The sequence below is a fragment of the Cryptomeria japonica genome, chromosome 10, assembly GCF_030272615.1.
Source record: "Cryptomeria japonica chromosome 10, Sugi_1.0, whole genome shotgun sequence".
Lineage (NCBI taxonomy): Eukaryota > Viridiplantae > Streptophyta > Pinopsida > Cupressales > Cupressaceae > Cryptomeria > Cryptomeria japonica.
In genome coordinates, this window is record NC_081414.1 from 418701613 (window position 1) to 418724900 (window position 23288).

General features: G+C 38.0%; 1 protein-coding gene across 5 annotated transcripts in view; it reads right to left on the bottom strand.

The window, feature by feature from the left end:
* Positions 1-3707: 3707 nt before the first annotated feature.
* The window catches only part of LOC131034107 (small ribosomal subunit protein uS10m), an 85720-nt gene continuing 66139 nt past the window's right edge, over positions 3708-23288 (bottom strand). For 3 of the 5 annotated variants that reach the window (XM_057965486.2, XM_057965489.2, XM_057965491.2), the window contains exon 3: positions 12800-13356. In XM_057965486.2, the coding sequence (XP_057821469.2) occupies positions 13304-13356 (53 nt within the window). In that variant the 3' untranslated portion in view covers positions 12800-13303. Of the gene's footprint in view, positions 3867-12799; positions 13357-23288 lie in introns of those variants that run through there. The other 2 variants (XM_059213245.1, XM_057965490.2) reach the window with 2 other exon arrangements.

Genomic DNA, 23288 nt, shown 5'->3' on the forward strand with positions numbered 1-23288 from the left:
ATCTTCGTGTAGATTTCCACTGTATCAAACTCAATGCAACAAAAGCATATATTTAGGTTAACACGAATAATGAAAAAGGTAGAGAACTCTAATGGAAACAACATATCATGCTTGTGAAATTTAAGGCAAGTAATAAATGTTTCGTCTAAATCATTTTTTTCTTGAACATAAGATTCCTCCGGCTTGATCATCTTAAGCTCGTTTTACCTCTGTTCTAACTAGCATTTATGTTTTGACCCTTTAGTATCAAGTTGTCTATAGTGTAATAACCCACTTTTATTTAAATCCAAAAAATAGTAAACTGATTTCTTTTTTATATATAAATATTGATTTCTTATTCTTACTTATTCTCAACTGTGTTTGATTCAATCACATACTCAGGTACATCTATCCAATCAGGATACGCATCCATCCAACCGGGATGGGCATCTAACCATACGGGTTAGGCATCTATCCATATGGAACTAGGCATCCAACCATACGGGTTAGGTATATGTCCATACGGAACAGGAGGTTTCATCTATCCAATCCGGGATAAGCATCTACCCAAATGGGGTAGGCATCTATTCATAAGAATAGGCTATGCTCTGGCCAGAGACTTTAGACTCATCGGGACCATCTGGATCCTAAGTCACTCTCTAAAAACTACACTTCCCTACTAGGAATGCATCGAGGGCGTCGTCTTTAGGAGTATATAAAAATAATTATATAAGCAAGCTTCAATTCCACTTCGGAATTCGGCCTTAAGCCTTGGGAGGTCAAGCGAATCCATACGGGATTCTTCTGAGTATGCATTGATTTAATTTTAACCTTCCAATTAGCATTATCTATACCCTTTGACTGAGGGACTTAAGGAACTTCGAAAAACCATGAACTCACCCATAGCAAAAACCTAATCCCCATCCCCAAACGCCTGAGTACAAGGGACAACTACGTCCTTAGACTGCCTACATACCCGTTTCGGCACGGGATCAAGGCGTAAAGTATGTAGTTCTGGTTTCTAACTATGGTTTAATGTAAATTGTTTGGTGGGCACGCAACCCTTTCTAGGGTCAATGTCCCGGACAGTTTCTCTGTGGTTGCTACACACGATGGTAACTTTATAGCAAAAGGGCTCAAGGTGGCCCTCTGCTTGTGGCCTATAACATCTAAGTCCTATTTCCTATCAAATGTGTCACCCTTGTGATAGTTCTAATACTTAATGTAAGTACAGATCCAATAGCCAACAAGATGAGAAGGGGGGGTGAATCATACAAACTTAATCTTCCATAAAAACATCAGATTCAACCTTGGTAACATATACTTCAGTGATATAACCAAAACTACTAAACATGCAAACTCAAAAGCATATAAACATCATATCACTCATAACACCAGATTTAACGTGGAAACCCAAATAGGGAAAAACCACTGTGGGATTTCGGACCCACTAAGAAATATACTCTTCTAGAGTATGCTCGGTTAAAAGCAAATCCTATTAAAGATTACAAACACATTGCTAGATGTGACCCGGTTAAGGGATTTCCCTCAGATCTGTTAGGATCTTCACCTTGTTAGAAGTGACCTTGTTAAAGAATTTCAAACACTCAATCAAAATGTCACCTTGCTAGAGGGTTTTACAAATAAGACTGTTAAGTCCACTCGGTTAAGAGATTTTCTGTCACTTTCACAAAATAACAGTAATAAAAATCTATCTACAACTTCACATCTAAAATGCTAAAGCAGATTCTTATTTGCTCAATACAATCTAGACATAGAACTAATCTTGTCCATCTACTGGGCTTCTATACTCTGTTATTCAAACAGGTCTTCAAGCTTATGTGCTCGGTAATCACTATGTAGCATCCCTGTGCATACATTTGCCCGCATGCATTGTTTATCAACAGTTCCCTATTTATAAACAATTCGCCAACCGCTTAATCTCCTTGATCACACTTCCCATGATCAATCATAGCCATCAGATCTTCAATCTTGTCCAGGTTCAAAGTATCCTTCGATCTGAAAAACATTTTACCCCGCCTAGGAACTTGCATACATTTCTTGGAACTTGTGCTAAGGTAATGCGGTTCAATCTGCGTTGTAGATCTTCATGTCGATTTTCCTTTGCCATAGATTCTTTAACAAACTTCATGCACGGCATACCAATCATTTAATCAGTTCCAGCGCATCAGCTTCCTTCATTAAATAACGCATGTAACCATTTAATGTATTCTTTTACAGCTCGGTTACAACTCGGTAACAACTCGGTGAATACTAAACTTTACTCGGTAGACATTCTGCCTTCATTAACTGATAGCGATAACCTTAGGGTTTATCGACTAGGTTCCTTAGGGTTTACCGACTAGGTTCTTTGCTCGGTAACATAGTATAGTATTAACCTTACAATTTACAACATATGTATGATGTTAAAACAATCTAAACATCATGATCTCATCATTGTCTGACTTGGTAATAGTTGCCCATTGAATACCTTATTCATCCCCTTATTCATCATATTCTTTATGTGTCTTTTACCGACATCTTTATACTCATCAAATCATACTTCTCAAGATATGGCAACATCATACTGAATTAGAAAATCAATTTCTTGACATCAATGACAAAATAATAATATTAAGACAGTAAATCATCCTTAATCAGTTATATCCATAATCATCAACAACCTTCTCAATATCCTTATTGAAATGCCAACAATCTCCCATTGTCTGTTATAATGCCAAATGCCAACACCTTGACCCATTATCATTCGCTTAAAAATATCAAGATAAATAAATTCCAAACATCACACGCAACCAAACCCTAATGGGGTTTTCTAAGGTTTAACTGAGCGAATGTAAATTCATTTTAAAAAAATAATCTTTTTAGATCATCAATCCAAGGGGATTACCCACCCCTTGTATTTTAACTTCCAAGTGACCCTTATTTCTCCCCGGCGATTTAGAGAGACGATGCCACAAACGTCGTTGTTGCAGCTTTATTCGGAATTTAGGCTAGAATTCATGAATATTAAGTAAGGCAATACTAATACAACTATGAAAATAAACTATTATATACAAGGAATCATCACTTGAAATTAAGAACTAAGGTATAAATTTCACGTAATCGAAAGAAACAAAATCAACTACTTTGGAATAGTAAACTATGATAATAATTAAAACTCTGAAACTTGAACTAAATAAATGAAAGTACTAATTGCTTAGAAACCATGATACTCGTAAAAGATAGCTTATTAAAATGATTGAATTACTTATAGGATTCTAAATGCTTGGAATAAAACTATTACACCCTTCAATATGAATCATATTACTTGGAGGGCATTCTAATTGCTTGAAAGAAGAATTGAATTATGTAATGACCAAATATATCACGAAGAAAACCCAACAAATTCTTTTTCTTAATTTTTTTTTTATTTTTTTTTTAATAATCAAAACCATGAGAGAGGACTAAGTTGTTGGTATGTACTCAACTAAGGAAGTAAATAGTGTTCAAAATTCAACTACCTTATAGTATTTTGTACCTCACTTATAACCCATTACAAATACTAGTAGACTAAATGATTAAACCCTTCACCCAAATACACTCATGAAGTGTTCCTATTCACCAACTTTAAATTATAATAGAATTAATTTCCCTCTCTAAATATTTGCAAGTAAAATCTATATAAACTAGACATAAATTCTAATTTAATATTATTATTGGATTATAACTCTTATGGCAACTAAACACGAGGGTTGTGCTCGTTGCAGGACTTAACCCAACACCTTGCGGCACGAACTAACGACAGCCATGCACCACCTGTGTTCGCGTTCCCGAAGACACTCCTTTTTTTCAAAAGGATTCGCGGCATGTCAATCCCTGGTAAGGTTCTGCAAAGATAAATATGATATTTATATATATGATTTTAAATTCACATTTCTAATACCATATTACTATTCAAATGTTTTACTAATTTCTATTATTTAAACAAGCATAAATCCTTGATAATAGGAAAGCATCTTATCTTGGAAATAAGCATATCCTCAATAATAGCCTCAATAATAGAAATGCATCTTATCCTAGACATAAACATTCCTTATTAAGGGGAAACATGATCTCCCAAAAGCCTTAATCCTAGCCCTATTTTATGATCCCTTCCTTTTTTCCCCTTTTTTTTGACCCACCAATCCAAGGTAAGGAAGCATTCCTTAGTACAAAGAATGAGAGAGAGAGAGAGAGACATATATATATATATATATATATATATATATATATATATATATATATATATATATATATATATATATATATATATATACTTATTTTATTTTTGCTTCCTACGTGAGTCTACTCAGCAAAAAAAACCAGGTTTCCCTTTTCTTTATCTTCTTGTTGGAACCTATCCTTCTTTATAGAAAGAAATCTCTTATCTTTAGTTAACAAATTTGTGAGATTTTGCCAAGATCAAGAGCTCAATGAAAAGTACAAAATAGAGAGACAAAATATAGGACAACAATAAACTGTTTTCTCATCAATAGATGAATGATCAATAGTTACATACAATGAATATGAGACTGCTTATATAAGCAAGGTTATAATGGATATGTGAGCACACAAACATGACATGTGGCTCAATAAGAAACAAGGGTATGTAGAGATAAGTAGGGGTAGGTAGGAGAAATAATATAATATTCTACATGAGGTGGATCACCCACTGAATGTAGAATGTAACAACAAGATAAGACCACAAAAGGTGGAAATTCTCCTACACACACTATCCCAATGTGGCACAAACAACCAAGTGTCTCATACCCAAACTACTATGAAATGCATTATCCTAAGTAAACTTAAGTAAGGTGTAATAATATCCAAGATGAATAAGTAATTACACCAACACCCCCCCTTAAGTGCAACTTAGGGGAATGCACTTAAGTCTACAATGCAACTAAGCAATGCAAGATGGGTCCCGGCTACGAGGCCATATTAGGTACCCATGAACAAATGTAAATGCATGCAAACCAATGCAATGAAATCTCTCAGAAAGCGGGGAAAGAGAGAAAAGCCCAATGGGAAAAAAACCCTGCCCCAAAAGAAAGATGAAAACTATACAAGAGAACTCTCATAGAAGTGTGTGAAGGACAAAACCCCATGTGAGGAAAATGTCCCCCATATGAGAGAAAAAGAGAAGCTAGGTAGCCCCCCTCAATGTAGAATCTGCACCAATGGTAGAAGCTCAAAACTAAATGAAGAAACTGCTCCATGAACTTCGAACAACATTCCTCCCCTTAGGAAGAAACAAAACCAGAGGTGTATCCATGAAGTCTCCCCAATCATGAAGGGAAGATGTAGGGAAAAAAAAGTCGTGATGAATGAAGTCTCTAAAAACTGCTCAAGTGTCCCCATGTCGATGATGAAAAATACCCCCTCCAAAGATGGTGAACGACTCCACACTACTGAAAAAGGCACTCCAAGATCTAGTGGAGATTAATGTAGAACAACTCCCAAAGACTCACATGTCTCCTCTAAGGATAAAGAGACCTCCTCCAACTATTGTACATAAGAATCCACAATCATGTCAACCTCAAAAGAATGATCAGTTAGAGAATGAACAAGAGGGTCAGAGTGTTCCCTCGCAACAATCAAAGAAGGGTCATCTTCAGCAAAGAGAAGATGAATATCATCAATGATGTCTCCCAAATCTGCAATGTAGGACTCCACAAACAAACGTGCCATGTTTGTCAAGTAACCATCCCATGAAACTGAAGTTGGAAGACAAGATATATCCTGCTGCACTGAATCACAAGAAGGCAAAACGGTCGCACTATCTGCATCATCAGGTGCAATAGGTGATGTGATATCAATAAGAGGAGATGAAATGCAAGGCTCAAGAACGGGGTCACATGTGAGAATCCCCAAGTTCAAGTACCCAAAGTTCTCCTCAAAATCTAAATCATCACAAGAAGTGTGATCATCATATGTAGAATAATCATGTGTAAAATCATCCTCATCAATAAAATTTGAAAAAGAGTATAACCAAGATGCATGATCCACCACCCCAACCGCAATGATAGCTCTAGTCTCCTAGTCTCTAATGAAAATTGCCTCAGGTGACAACTCCACAATTCTCTTGGCTGCCCCATGTGTGATTTGATAGATGGAAAAGAGATTGTTTATCAAATGGGGTACACACAACACATCATTGAAGAAGTTATCCCCAATGGCAATAGTTCCTTTCCCAACACATCCATTTTATGTATGATTGCCCATCAAAATATGCGGCATGGTGCAAGGCTCAAATGTAGAAAACATAGACTGCAAAGATGCCATATGATGAGAAGCCCCTGAATCTAGAAGTCGTCTCCCTGAATCATGACTTGTAGTAGCACAAAGAGTTTTTCTTTTTCTTGTCCCAAAAGAGTGAGTCTTCCCACTTGTTGAGGCCATGAATGCTTGCCATTTTCCCTTTGAGTGTGAGGAAGTGGAAGGTGATGAATCCTCCTTTTTGTAGGAAGTAGGCAAATCAATGTTGTTCTTTTTGAGGATGTGTGTGAGCTCATCAATCTTCTTAGAATGGCAACGATACTCCTCATGACCAAACTTTTTACAATAGGCACAAGTAAGTCTCTCCTTCTTTGGTGAATTGTCTTTCTTGGAAGAGGAATTAATCTCCTTGGTGTGGAGAAGGTGGTGCTTTGTCCTTAGGCTTTGATTGCCATTTCTTCTTGTTTGAGTTGTCCTTTCCTTGATTTCCTTTGTTCCCGTGAGTTGCCACCAATGCTTGAGACTTAGAAGTCTTAAGAATGCCCATGTTTATCAACTTAGTTTGTTCCATCATCAACATGTTGGTGAAAGCATCAAGTGTAGGCATTGTGTAGCTTGAACCCATTGTCATCCTATGGGTTTGGAAACTAGAAACAAATGTTGCATATTCTTGTGGAAGTTTGCCCATCAAATTGAAGATCAATTGAGTATCTTTTTTATCAATGTCACAATCTTTGAGTTGTGCCCTCAACTTTTTTGCCTTAGTGACATAATCTTGTATAGTATCAAAGTTCTTGGGATCTAACATGGTGAGATCACTATCAAGTTGATATCCCCTAATCTCATCAACTTGACCATACTAGTCTTGAAACTTTTGCCAAGCATCCTTAATTAAGGTACATTTTTCAATATGAAAGATGAGATCCTTTGATACATACTTTCTTAAGGTACCAATTGCCATGATATTTTTAGTGAGCAACGGGATCAGCGGGAGAAACAATAGTTCCATCAATGTAATGAGTTAGTCCATTTTCCATAAGTTTACTCCATGCATCAATTTTCGAACTAGCATAATTATGAGGAGTTAAAAAGAGGAAACTTGGGAGAACCCATAGTAGCAAAATGGAAAGAACACAAGAGACACCCCCCCCCCCCCCCCAAAAAAAAAAAAAAGTTGATTTTGGCACTTAATATGTAGTGCGTGTACAATAGGCCACTTGCAAACAATGGCGAGGTGGACTTCTGATTTTTTTTTACAACTACCCCAATAGGCTAAGAACTACAATGCAAAAGACCAGAAAGATAGATCTATGCAATAAAAGTGTCAAATTGGCCAAAAAAGACCATATGTTGAGAGTACAATTTCTACTCAAAATCACTACAAACTGATAGCAGATTATGAAAGTAGATGAAAAATTATGCACTTTCAAAAAAATGGCACCTGAAAAGGAGTTCGTATGAGCCCAAATGGAGTCCCGAAAGTTGCAAAAACAGGGATTTGACAAGTACAATCACCAAAAATTGAGATTTCTGAAATATTTGTCCATCAAAATCAGAAAATAATACCACCACGAGAAAGTACACGAAAAATTAGCCCATTTCAAAAAACATTGCACCAAAAAATGAGGAAAAATGAGCAAGATATGGCCATTTGAAGTTGAACTACAAAATCAAAACGCTCAACGGGAGGGGCCTGCCAAATTTTCAAAAATGATGACGCCAGCAACCTGCGAGGTTAAATTTGACGGTCGTATGGCCATCACCAAAACTTCGCCTCCCTGCCTATGCGACATCCATACAGTACAGACTGATGATGTGGCCTAATCACTCAATGACAAGTGTCGTACGATCTATTGATGTGTCAGATGTCTGGTCGTACGGACTACTCAATGGACCCGTTGATTGTGCGCAAGGACCATGATGTGGTACCATACGGACGAACAGAAAATCACCACATGTCAAAGCTAACTGGACAATCCGCGTGGCAAAAAATGGCAGTGTACGGCTAACGAAGGCTGATGTGGCAGAATGAAACAGTGCCACGTGTCAGATGTCGTGGTCACGTGGCGAAGGGGTCGCAGTTCGGAGAGGAGGACGTCGACGATGGGAGCTGTCGATAGTTGGGTGCAGTCGACGACGAAAGAGGAGGCAACGATGGGTCGGAAAGAGTCAACGGCGGCGAGGGCGGTGCTCCGAACGAGTGAAGGATGTCGGAGTGAGCGACGGGTGGTCGCTCGGATGGGAGTCGGGAAGTGCCAACGGGGAGGTAAGCAGGGCCGAAGCAAACAGGTCGGGAGATCACCGGTGCAGGGAGGTAAGCAGTTGGAGGACGGGGGTCGTCGGCAGGAGTTTGCACCAGCAGATGGGGAGGATGGGGGTCGCCGACGGGAGGTTGCATTGACCGTGCGGAGGAGGCTCGATCAAGAAGCTGGTACGATCAGTCGGGAGGAACTAAGTTGTCGGCCCTGCAGATATTAAAGGCTGCAGTACGTTGTCTCGAGGGTGGGGGGTCACGGGTCCCCCCCAATAATAATATTTTTTATTTTCAAAAAAAATTTACAATATAAATTTTTTAAAAACTAGGAATAAATAATAATGATTTTTAAAAACTTTTCTCAAAAAAATCAAAAAAAAATATTTTCTTTTATTTTTTAGTTTTGAAAAATCCGTACTACATATTAGCCAAATTGGCTAAATTTTTTCTCCAAGCCCCGAAGTCGACTTTCACCAAATATAGGCGAATTTATAGTCAAAATTAATGGAAACGGACACTCGGACTCAACCGTAATGTCCAAATCATTGTATGATGCCCCCCAAAATAGCAGCACCCCAAATCCGAAAAATGCAAGCTTTCAACAATGTCTCTCAAAGACAAATCAATGACACTCTAATGGCTCTGATACCATGTGAGATTTTGTCAAGATCGAGAGCTCAATGAAAAGTACAAAATAGAGAGACAAAATATAGGACAAGAATAAATTGTATTCTCATCAATAGATGCATGATCAATAGTTACATACAATGAATATGAGTCTGCTTATATAGGCAAGGTTATAATGGATATGTGAGCACACAAACATGACAAGTGGCTCAATAAAAAACAAGAGTAGGTAGGAATAAGTAGTGGTAAGTAGGAGAAACAATATAATATTTCATATGAGGTGGATCACCCACCGAATGTGGAACGTAACAACAAGATAAGACCACAAAAGGTGGAAATTCTCCTACACAATATCTCAGTGTGGCACAAACACCCAAGTGTCTCATACCCGAACTACCATGAAATGCATTATCCTAAATAAACTTAAGTAAGATGTAATAATATCCAAGATAAATAATTAATTACACCAACAAAATTTATAAGTATACATTCACATTAGTAAATAAATCATATATATTGACTTTTAAACAGTAAAAATGTATTTATGCAACACATGGGAATGCATGTATTATTTATAACATTTTATTTATATTATTTATTTATTTAACTCTGTATTCTAATTATAAACAAGAAATGGTCAAGAGAATGAATTCTAATTATATTAATAGTATTAACATTAACATCAATATTACTATTCAATCCATGTTAATAGCAGATATTAATATTGAACCCCCTTATTACTAAAAATGTTATGATTTTAACAAATTTATGATGATATATATACATATATAATGCTGCAAATTTATTAACATTAGTAAAGCTCTTTTTTTCCAAAAATATCAGTTTGAGGCATAGGCATGTTACCAATGTTGACAGATCAAGATTATTTCAAGCTCCCTTTTTTTTGACACCCTTCCACACCCATATGAATAGTGTGTTTTCTCCAGACACTTAGCTATAGTTTGCAGCCATTAAGGGTTCATCTAATAATATTTCTTTAACCTATTCCATGCACTAGAGTTTATAGGTTTTTTGATGTTCATCTTTACAAGAAGTTTTTGTTGGAACTCTTCTTCTCTTATTTATTTAACTATTTATATAATTTTTTTCCATTTGCAACCTTTCCTTATTTCTTCTTACTATTGTCATCTCAGTGGTCAGTAAAGTACAACGGTCAACTCTATAATATGTTTTCCCAATTATCTTGTTGGATATGGACAACCAACCCACGAGCTTTGCAAAGCATTCAATAGAGTTACCTCAGGGATGTGAATAATGCCATTGTCTGCAATGGTGGGGAAGACAAGATATGGAAGTTACGTCCAAGTTTACAGAGGTTTGAAGGAGTCATGGTCTCGGGTTAGCCAAGAGATGATAGTGCTAGTTGAGGTTCCCACCTCCCCATAATTTCGCAACCTTATACATTCATAATATTTTTTAATAAACATGGTTGTCTATGAGCAAAGCATTCAATCTATTTATTCAATGCGTATTTGTTGCACAAGTTTCACAAATATTTCTGTCATCTCATAATTATATTTATAGGCGTTTTTATATACAGGTTATTATGGAACATCTCGATTACAAGTTTATGAGTGAGTTTGCCTGATTATCCAAGCTACTAAGTTCTCTAGCGTCGGGACTGATGACATTTATTTCTTTATTTACTTATTCTACTACATATCTATCTATCTATATACTCCTCTACCTTAATATTATTATTGTCTCCTTGCTAAGTTTGTTTGCTACTCATACAATTGTATCTCAACGTGAGGAAACAAACATTAAAGTGAGAATGCAAGCGAACCATTGTTTTATATTAACCTTAATGTCAAAGGTTACGCATTGGTAACGGAAGAGAAATTAGGAGGTCAAGTGTCACGCCATAGCGGGTTTGCAATATGGTAATACTAGATCATTTCATATTTTTGCCAAGTGAGGTGCTTTCTCTAATTTTTTCCTTCTCCTCAGTGGAACGGCTTTTGATTTGGGATAACCTGCACAGCTAAACCATATTGGAAGAGGATGCGCCTAAGAAATTTCTATCAGCAATCAACCATTGTTTTATATTAACCTTAATGTCAAAGGTTACGCATTGGTAACGGAAGAGAAATTAGGAGGTCAAGTGTCACACCGTAGCGGGTTTGCAATATGGTAATACTAGATCATTTCATATTTTTGCCAAGTAAGGTGCTTTCTCTAATTTTTTTCTTCTCCTCAGTGGAACGGCTTTTGATTTGGGATAACCTGCACAGCTAAACGATATTGGAAGAGGATGCGCCTAAGAAATTTCTATCAGCAATCAAAGGGACACCGTCTAATTTCTCCCTACCTTGTTGATGTAATATCTAACATATTAAAGCTACTGGACCTCTGTTATGATTCTGCAGCAATAGTTGTACTATAGTATATTTGTGGACAAAGTAATTGGATGAGAATAAGGTAGGAGACTTTGATAAATGCAGAGACATGCATAGTGCAAAAGAAAGAAAAGAATGAGCATCGACTCGTCTACTATACACACATTATTCATGCAAACAGAAATTAAGAGCATATACTTATCTCTTAAATAATGATGGATCGATGCAGAGCTTAATTTTTTCTTTTTCTTTTATCTCCATTAACTCTTTGGTACCTATGTGCATTCTCTTAGCGCCTCACTCCATCCTTTTCTTACCCCGAAAAATAATAGTTTCACAGTTGTCCTCTTATTCACAAGGCTCATGCCCTTCCCCACCCCCATTTTGAAACCCCCAATCCATTAAATAGAATGAAGCATGAGAGTTCACAAAACACAGATCTAAATTACCGACTCATATTAGTTCTAAGAGTTGCAGTTTTAAACAGGTAATATCCAACATCAAAGACCTCCGAAAGAACGAGATCCATGGTGCCCATATAAGTACATCGTCAAGGATAGCAATACCTTCCTGATTCGAACTGGATCCTTCCTCTTTATCTCCTGCTGGTTCTCTTCTATCCTCCCTCCCTCCTTACATTCCCCATTTTCTTATTCATTACCACCACTCCTTTCTTGGCATCCACTCTCCTGACATATTAACGTGCACTCTTAAATAACGGTTTTTTTGACAGATTTTATTCCCCCTTTCACCAGTGTCGTTGTACTCTGCCAACTCACTTTATGCCTTACTCACCTCATGCATTACTCGCCTTGTGTTTTCCATTTATTGTTTCTTTACTGCTATCACCTCTACTTTATTGGTAGATAGGCATAGTCGATTTATTTCCTTCTGCAGTGGCTATATTTAGCTTCAAGATGGTAAATGGATTGTCATTTTAATGATAGACATTAATAATAATAATAATAATAACAATAAATAACAAGTTTTTTCAAAGTCTAAATGAGGGTTATGACATATAGAATGGTAAGGAGATATACAATCAGGTTTAATCTATCTACACAAGATGGTAATCAAATACAAACCTTGATACAATTTTTGTATGTGGATTCTGGAAGCTTCACAGACCACAACAAATTAATAAATTTGTGAGATCAACACAATGATAGATTTATTCCCACTGCACGACATCAGAAATTCCATGATTCAATTGCAATGGAGACATAAACTTCAGATTGATGTAAACATCTTTTGTATGAACAATAAATTGCACTTGACAACTAAAACCAATTTTTACCCAAGACATGCTTTTTCACTATAATGGATGTGAAGAAATATGATTGATAACAAATCTGATCATCAGTTCCCTTTTCAGGGTTTTCAAAAGTAAACACTTCCTCAAGAACCATTACAAGTTCAACAGCACCTAAGCTGTCTAATCTCAGGCTATTTTAAAAGAAATCTTAAGGCCTTAATTTTATCAGTTCCCTTTTCAGGGTTTTCGAAAGTAAGCACTTCCTCAAGAATCATTACAAGTTCAACAGTACCTAAGCTGTCTGATCTCAGGCTCTTTTAAAAGTTAGCAGATCAAATAACCTGCCATAGTTACAATTGCAACGTCTTTAATAAGACACATAAGATCATCCCAATATTTCAGACACATCTGCTCCAAGGTATTTTAGCTACAAAGCATTTCAAAAAATTTAATGAAATGGTTTATGAAAAACTCATCACATGCTGAAACAAAGAAATTTTCATTTGTGCCCAAAATAAACTCCATTTCGAAAAAAACAATGGTACTTATCAAAAGGTTCTTATCATGACATCAATCCTTTTTAGCACTCGTATCCCCTTGAAGGACATTGCTTGAAGCATGCACTGCAATCAAACGTTTTTTAAAACAAGATAAGTGACCAAAGTACACCAAATATCAGGAAAGATTAAATAAGAATGGCATTAGATGCAAAACATTAAATTCTTTGGCTGGAAATAATATGATCATGAAGGCATAGTAAAATTGTAAATTTCAACTAGAAAAATATTGCTTGGCCAACAACTTGATAATGGGCTTGGTGAGAATAAACTGAAAATTTCCTAAAGAAAATCCATGCCTAGCAGGTGACACAGGCATCTTTAAAGATAATGATGGAAAACCTTTTGATATTTTGAATTTTCAGCCCAACAGAGATGAACACAAATAATTTATGTTATTGGGTTCCTTGCATTTGGGTGCCATTGCAAGACCCAACAGGAGGATATTCCAGAACAGAGTCAGGCACGCAGATAGGACAGCCAGGGCACCGCCCTGGCCTTTTCCTGTGATTTTCATGACTGGTGTGTCTTAAAAACGGTTCACACTCCCGATCATGACTGTAAATCAGTGTTTCTTCCATTCACAGGCCTTTTCCTGTGATTTTCATGACTGGTGTGTCTTAAAAACGGTTCACACTCCCGATCATGACTGTAAATCAGTGTTTCTTCCATTCACAACACTGGAAAAATGTGCCCGCAACAGTAACATGTCATGGAGTTATTTGCTGCTGGAAAATGTAAATGCAATGAATTTAATCCTTCCAGCATTCATAAAAGCCTCCAAAAATGGGATGAATTATGTATGTTTTATGGAGCCTTCCAAGGGAAAGAAAATGTGATTCTTCTTTTTCACATGACCCTTTAACATTGTTTTGGTCATTGGATGCTCTATTATTTTATCGAATTTATATATTTATTATTTATAATTCTTATAAATTATATATATAGCCATTATGCCATACCAAACATAGGGAAAAATAATTGCCATATTGGCATTACCCAAAACCCAAAATGATCTGTTAGAAGGAATAGGAGTGGTTAAGGGCAATGGATGGCAAAAGCTTCATGTGTAAGGGGAATCAATGTTTATTATTGAAACAATCAAAAAGAGGAAGTGACCTGATCTGCAAATACACAAATATCATTGAAAAAATCAAGATAAAAAATGCAAATTTTGAAGCTTCATACCAACTGTTGTGACCATTTCACACATCGCCCCATTGAAATGGGGACCCCCTCTTTTTTTGCTTGGTTTGCCTGTTCTTCTCTCTGCTTTTAGGGTTTTGGGTAAGTGAGTGAGTCGTCTGGACTAGGGCTAAGCCTTAGGAGTTTCCTGTTGATATTTTCAAGCCGAAGTCCAATCAAATTTTGAAGATTATTGAGCTTCCTCCCATAGGTTGCAATTTTGAAATAGGATGAGTCTGTCAGGATGTCAGGTGTGTCTGTCTAGGTCCAGTCGGAATTTTGAAAGCAAGTTCAAATTTTACCTAAGTGTTGATGATGGAATTGTGCAATTTTGTCCGGGTGAATTTTGACCAAATTTTGGAAAGTTTGATAAGTGACCCCTGGCCTTGGAGATGACCTAATTATGCCTTGTGAAGTGACTGAAAGCCTAAATTCTTGATATTTTGGCCTATAGAGGCAAAATCGCTCCTGTCCTTCAGTCAAGGACCAAGGCGAAATTGGTATTTTATGCATCTTGGTTATTGACTTGTTTCATTTGTCTTGTGCAGGGTCGCCAGGAGATGCAATCGAGCATGAATTGAAGGTTTTGAAGATTTTTTGAGACTCAAAATGGCAAATTTTTAAAGTTTAAGGCCAAATCGCTCCTGTCCCTCTCCCAGGGACCAGGGCGAAATAGTTTACTTGGGGCATTTTTTGGCCTTACTTGATCAAATTGAAGCGTCAAGGACGCAATAAGGGGTGAAATCAACATGATGGAGTATCTAGACTTAGTCGTTTGCAATGAAAGGTTGAGTTTTGACCTTAAGGACAAAAATCGCTCCTGTCCCTCACTGGAGGACCGGAGCTTGTTTCTCAAAGTTGCACTGTCCTTGCAGGGCCAAGACAATTTTTTGATTCGAGGAGATCAAGGAGGACATGTTTCATCCATTGAAGATAATTTGAAGTAATTTGCAAACAAGGAAATATGCTAAAATGACAAAATCGCTCCTGTCCCTCACTGAAGGACCGGAGCTTGAACACCAAGTTTGCCTTATTCTTGCAAGATTAAATGATCTCGCGACTTGGAAGAGATCAAGTAAAGTACGTTTTTTCCATTGAATATAACTTGGATGGACCACGAAGGAGAAAATTGACCCAAGACACAAGTTCGCTCCTGTCCCTCTCCCAGGGACCAGGGCGAATTTTCAAGATAGCTCCTGTCCCTCTCCAAGGGACCAGAGCGATTTTTCTTAAAAGACAAGTTTTTAGCAAGAGCGAAACAAGTTTCAAGTTTGACATGAAGGAAGGAAGGCGTGATCACCCTGTTGAAGATGATTTTGAAAGTTGGCGAAACACAAATAAGCTTATAAATGCAAAATCACTCCTGTCCCTCTCCAAGGGACCAGGGCGAAATCTTGGTTATCTAGCCTATCCCTCCGAATTTGAATGGGTCCAAGTCAAGACACGAAGTCAAAATGATGTTTGGAATGCTTTAAAGGAGAACGAAGTTGCAAAGGACCACAGAACTTGATGGAATTGCCTAAATCGCTCCTATCCCTCTCCCAGGGACCAGAGCGAACTCTTCAAGTGTGCCTAATTTTAGAGTATTACTATCGTTTGCAAGACTCAAGAAGGAATAAGAAACAACGTTTTTCGCTTTGAAGGCAATTGGAAGTCGATATGATCAAGGGTTCGCACAAAGAACAAAGTGGCGCTCCTGTCCTTCAGTCAAGGACCAAAGCGATTTCAATAAAGTCAACCGTTCCCTTCAAAAACTACATCAAGGCAAGGTCACGCAGGATCCCAAATGTCTTTAACAAGATGATGAACAAGGAGTTAACGTCAAAAATCAACAATTTTGTGCCATAAATACAAAATCGCTCCTGTCCTTCAGTCAAGGACCAAGGCGATTTCTATGAAATCAAACATCTCCCTCCAGAATCACGCCAAGGCAAGAATTGTGCAAAGTGAGGAATGCCTTTCGATGATGATAAACAAGGAATTGACCCCAAGGCTCGGCAAATTTTGGCTAAAATGTAAAGTTCGCTCCTGTCCCTCAGTCAAGGACCAGGGCGAAAATCTCCAGAATATCAAGTTTGCTTTGCAAAGGACAAGATTGGCATGCGTGGAACAAACAAAGATGATCATTGCCTACCTCGCAAGTTGATTTGGCGATTCAAAAGACAAGGACCAAGGAGTAAAAGCAAAAATCGCTCCTGTCCCTCACCAAGGGACCAGGGCGAAAATGGTTTAAGAGGCATTCATTTCAAAAATTGAATAGATCAAACTCCAAGTTACGAATGAAGGTCCCAGTTTGGACGTAAAGGAAGTGACTTTGAACGTGAAAATCAATCCAAGTTGGCTAAGGCGCTCCTGTCCCTCTCCCAGGGACCAGAGCGATGTGGTTAGTATCCATATATCTCTCATGTTTTGGCGCCAATAAATTTTGAAGTACATTAAATGCTAAAATTTGATAAAAACTTTGAATTATTTAATTAAATTGGCATTTAAAATAGCGCATAAGGCATTTAATAATTAATTTGGCCTTTTTAAAAAATCGAAATTATTAATTACAAAGGCATTTAATTAATTATTAAATTAAATAAAAAGGGAGAGCGCTTGGGGTTATATTTCCATATTTTTTATAAAAGTCGGCCTCCATTTTTATTTAAATTTTATTTATTATTTGCCTTATTTCTAAAAGTCGGCCTATGGGTAATTAAGGAGATGAGCGCCTATATAAGAAGGGTACTTTGAAGCATTTTAAAACATCATTCAATCGTTGTTACATGCGAATTTGGAAGAGCAATAGAGGAAGCGAATTTTGATCCAAGGAGAGGAGCGAAATTTCCATCCAAGGAAGGGTGCGAACTTTATTGGAGGATAGAGTTGGAGCGAATTTTCCCTTAAGGCGTTGAAGACCCCAAGGGTGGTGAAGTTGATAAAGGAGGCGCATTTGCTAGGAGAAGCTCACGTTGAAGACTCCAATTTTCATTTTGCCTAGGCGAATTTCCTAATTTTGCATCTTTTTAGAGTTAGTTCTCAAGAAAGGTATGGCAAGATCTCCCTTGTCCAAATTTTGAATTTTGAATCGTCCTAGCCTCAATCTTGAATTTTGAAATTTGAATCTTGAATTCCAAAATTGCATCGTTATATTTAGGAAATGATAATTCAAGGATTTATCATGAAGTTTCCTAAAATTCAATCTTTAATCTAATCTATATTTCTATATTGCAAAATCTGTTACTCATAATGAAATGTTGTGTAGGTATCACGATGGCGACCCCGAAGGCAGGAGCATCTACCAGTCGTCCAACCCTCATTAAGGAAGATCAAAAGAACGAAGAATTGGAGACCAAGATCGTGTCTAAGTGGAGCAACATTGGAGATACCAACTTGGGAAACTTCAGTACGAAGAAGTTCCGAGAGGTCCCTTACATTGGCAAGCCATCACCTGTCGCAAGGAGAATAATTGAAAGTGGCATTATCAAGGCGGCCAGCTTCCCTCCAGCAATCCAGTGCCATGAGTTGATGATCGAGTGTGCTCGCCATTATGATCCACAGTCCAGATCGATAGTGTCCAAGGAAGGAAACACTTTGGCTTATTTTTCAAAGGAGGCTATCAGTGAAGCTTTTCACCTGCCAGAACATAAAGATATGATCCATAAAAGCTTAGAAGGAGCCAGGTCCATGTACGAAGATGATCCAGACACTTGCTTGAGCATCATCAACAAGAATTGGTTACTCAAGAGTCGTCCTCGCCTGAGCAAGATTCCGAACACACCACATAGGATCGACTTCCAGGAGGAGTACAAAGATTTGATAACATTACTCAACCGAGTTACGGGGGCTCCTCAAGCCTTCTATTTTGAGAAGTGGATGTTCTACTTCATCCAAGTGATAGTGCAAGGAAAAGGAACAATTCATTGGGCTAGAATGATTAGCCATTGCTTGGACGTGCAGTTAAGAAGACTGAAGGCTACCAAGTCTTTCCACATGAGTTCATACATCATATATGCCTTGATAAGGAGTTTTGAATATGCAGGACTACCTCACAGAGGAGTGATCGGAAGAGGGCACGGGGAAGTCAGAGTTTGTGATTCCTATGTTCATTTGCATCATCCTCCAGGAAGTGACTACAAGTTGGTCAATGATACCTTCACGATGAACATCACCAGGACATTGCAAGGCGGGATTCACAATCGGCCATCTCAAGATGCACAAGAGCTTGTAGAGAGGTACGGTGCTTGGTTCATCCAATTTCAGAAGTTTACATATATTAGAGTTCATGGATGTCCTTCACCTCCCTACATGTTGCCGAGATATCCGACAGACAGAATAGTGTTACTTGAGGTAACTAGACAGTTGGCAGCGTATGCAAAGGCATTCAGACACAGACATGGAAATGGAGTTCCTGTTCCTATCATACTAGGAAATTCAGTTGAGGTATGTCCTAATGCTCTAGCCATGGATGATGCAGAAAAGGAGTTAGCTTTATATTCATTTTCATTCTTTGCCATGAGAGAGAGTTTTGATCCTTATGGGTATATAGAAGAGACAGTCGGAAGGAAATACAGACATGAACCTCAGATAGAGGACTTTGTGATGAATCTCTCAGATGATCTTGAAGTGAAAAGAAAGATGCATTCCAAATTGCCTTTAGACTTTATCAGGAAATGCAAAATTTACAGAGTGGCCGACCAAGCTCAGGACAGTGGTAGACATCTCCAATCATCTTATGACCGAGAAAGCAAAGCAGTGAAGCTAGATTGGAATGAACCTGAAATTTTGGATCTAGATGCCTTGATGGCTCCAGTTTTGTCTTGTACTCGCAGATGGGTTGATGTGCAACATCAAAAGTTGAGAGAGCAGGGCATATCTATGACTTTTACTTTGGAGGAAAGGCCAGGAGAAGGAGGAGCAAGTGTAAGTGAAGGTAATCCTAATCCCAGAAGCACAAGCGAAGGCAACCTTCGAAGCGTAAGTGAGGGTAATCCTCATCCTAGAGGCTCAAAGAGAAAAGAGAGACCTGAGAAAAGGGAATCCTCCAAGAAGAAGCAAGAGGCCAACCGAGATCGTTCATCCGGCACATCTTCTCAACAAGAGAAGAAGACACTTGAAATGGAGGAATCTATGGAATCAATAGTACAGAACGATAAACATGAAGAAGGACAGGCACCTCAACGTTCATCAAACCGATCTCTCCGAGTCAATGAGCTACATGAAGACAAGAACGATGACGAAGTGACATCTCCTCTCCGAGAAGAAGAAACATTGCCTAAGGAGATACAGGTTAGAGAAACAAGATCTGCCATTCCAGATTGGTTAAAAGAGAGACTAATAAGGGTGATTGTGATCGAGGACGAAGATAATGTGATTGATTTAGAGAGCCTTGTTGGAAATTCTCAGGAAGTGACAGAAAGGAGGAAGGCTACTAAGATGTCCAAGATGATCAGAGATGAGACAGGATCCAGGAAATTACAGATAGCTACACCAGCAGTGGACAAATATGAAGGTGAGATCCTCGCAGAGGAATATGATGTAGAGACATTTGAGCTTGGTCCACTCACAGCCGAGCAAAGGTTGGATGAGGCAACCGATTCGTTTGAAGCACTTAAGGACAAGCTTAGAGAAGAAATGGAAAAGAATAGAAAGCTTGAGCGAGAGGTCGGTGCTTGGAGAGGCTACTTTAGCCATCTCAATCAGCCTTTGAGGCGTCAGGATCCAGCAGTATCTCCTATGCAGGCACTTCCCCTTGAGTCAGTTGGTGAGGCAGAGAGAGTCAGGAGTTTGGTTCAGCTTATGAGCTCTTGGATTGACAAATCCCATACAGTTGCTATTGAATTTGCAACAAGAATGATGCAGACCATTCATCGGGTTATTCAGGTTCTTGAGATCATCCACAACCTAATGATAACGGTAGCTGCTTTTGCTCATACTAAGGATGTTATCATTCCTGTCCTGCAAGTAATCAGACAAACATCAAGGAAGGTCCTAGCACAAGAAAAGATAATGGATGGAGGACCTCATAGTTTACTCCAATGGTCAACTTTACTCCAGATGAAGGAAGTTCTTTTTGAGGACATCAGTAACCAATGCAATCAAGTTGAAGAGATTATCCATCCGATCCAAGACAAAGTTGAAGTATTATGTACTATTCTTGGCAGGAGGATTGCAGTTGAGATAGATGTGGATTTGCAAGAATTAGAAGAAAGAGTCAAGGTCATCTTTTGCAAAGATGAGAATGTTATTACAGATGAGCAACCGGATCAGATGTTTGCCACCATGCTCCTGATTGAGAGGATCAAAGAACTTGAACCTGAATGGGACACTGCTCTTCTCAAGGCTTTCGATCAGGTCATCCACTTGGAGGAACGAATGAGGAATCTTCCCGAGATTCCAATTGCTGAGATCGAAGGAATCGTGTCTAGATTCATTGCATATGCTAAGGAGCATTGGAAAGGGAATAAGATTCTAGAAGAAAGGTTGTTATAGATGATGTGGCACCTTAATTGTCATTGGTCTATGTCTCCTAGGTTTTTGTGCCAAATTTAATATTTGGCTATGCATTTAATATTGTTCAATAAAAGGGGGCTATTTGTAATAAACCCTAATTAGGGTTTAGGTGTCATAATCTTGGCCATTGATCCTCTTTTGATCTGGACCGTTCATTGTAATTGAGGATGCTATATATACCCTCACTCCTTTTCATATAGATATAGAAATAGAATTAAGAGAGAGCAATAAGAAATAGTTAGAGTTTAGAGTTTTTGGAGAAGCAAGTTATTTTGTAGCAAGATTGAGCTTTGAAGAAGGAATTTCAAACAATTGTTGTTTATGATGGCTTTGAGATCAATAAAATATTGAAGTTATGGTGTTTTATTGCAATTCTTGTGGTTATCTTCATGGTTGTTTACTTTCTTGAATCATTCTCAGTCAAAGTAGTATTTAAATTTGAAGGACTAAGTGTTGGGCTTGATCTTTGGTGAGATTCATACTCCAAACCACTAGCTTCTTACTGATTGTAAGGACGCCTTGTGTGGTCGACTGGAAATATTTGGATTGCATAAACCTTCATTCATTATTGAGTCATTGATATGTACCTTCATGGTAGTGCCTATGATTCTTGATGATTTGAAAATCATTATTCACCTTAGAAGATCGCATCAGTTTCAATAAAGTTGTAATTCCTTGGCAATACTGAAGTTGGTAGAATCTTGCCAAGTCTAGCCTACATTGAGTTGATCTTAGGATTAGATTAGAGTTTATCTCTTGCAAGCCTTCCCCTTTTGATCTTTTTGGAATTCATTAGTATTAGGAAATCTTGTTCCTGCAATTCGGATACGTAAGGCCCCTTGATGAAACAGCAATCACAACGACCACTGGTGCTTATCCACACGTAGAGACCCTACATAAAAGAACATTGGAGTCACCCTGATTGATCCTTTTTTGCGACATCTTCAGCAATCAGAGACTTTATTCAAGAGAGGATAAGGTACCCTTGGGTATTTTATTCTGTGTATGATTGTGTACAAAATACACGTCAACACCAACATATCAGGAAAAACTACAGTGGCAGATCTAGCAGACCATTGTGAAGTGGAAAAGATGGGTAAGATGATTTGTACCAGTCATTTCCCTCCATAACATTTAAGTTAATATCAGAAGACTCCACCAAAACAGAAGTTGTTTTTCATTATAATATTTTAAATTTTAAACTCAGAATAGAAGAGGAAAAACTTTTGATAATAAAAAATCCTCTTTATATACACTCAGTAGTGCCCTTTATGTTTAATTCAAACAAAGGAGAATGATGAAAGCATATGCTGGATAAATCACAAAATCATTAGCTTTTATTTTTGTTAACTTTCTCAAAATTTGATATGCTTGGAGTGGAAAAAGAGAGATTTCTCCATACACAGAAAAGTATCCTTAAATTTGATTTTTGATAACCATACCATATTTTTGTTTTCCAAGCTTAGTTAGTCAACACCAATTGGGAGTTAGAATCTCAGCTAACAAATTTTCTGAGGTACAGGGCCCTTAACCTAGGTAACTGTTGTGACGTATTCACACATCGCCCCATTGCAAATGGGGACCCCTACTTTTTCTTTCTAGGGTTAGTTTTCTTGGCTTAGTCTTTTAGGTTCTTGGCTATTAATCTTTGCATTGGAGAGTTTCTAGAGAGCTCATTAGGGCAGGATGGTCTGCTTGAGTTGAAATGGGTCAGTAGGTGGTCCAGGTCAGGGTCTCTGTCAAAGTTTCCCCTTGGTTGGGCCTGGGTCTTGCTTCTAAGGTCGAGTCTTGATTGAGTTTAAGGAAGTCTTTGTGTCATGTTAAGAGTCTTGCCTTTTGAGACCTATGTCATTGAGTTAAGGAAGTGAATGGAGGTCTGTGAGTACAGGATTCTTCCCTTTGAGGGTTTGAGAATGGTCCAGTTAATGAATGATTAAGTTCTTTTACCTCTAGGCATTGATTGGTATAAAATTTACCTATTTTGCCCTTAGAGAACGCCTAATGATCAAGTCTAGACCTAAAAGTTTGAGCAAAAGGTGAAGAATTTGAGTGAGATTGTTAAATTCGCTCCTGACCCTTCCAAAGGGACAGGAGCGAAATCCTCCTTAGCTCCCTTTTGACTCCTATTCTAGACAAAATCTTCACTTTAAGGCATGGATTGGGAGGAAATTAGCTTGAATTCACCCTTGGAGATGCCTTGGACAAACTTAGACTTGGAAATTTGGAGAAAAGGTCAAGAATTTGAGCATTATTGCAAAATTCGCTCCTGACCCTTCCAAAGGGTCCAGAGCGAATTTCCTTAGACTCTTCTCTTGCTC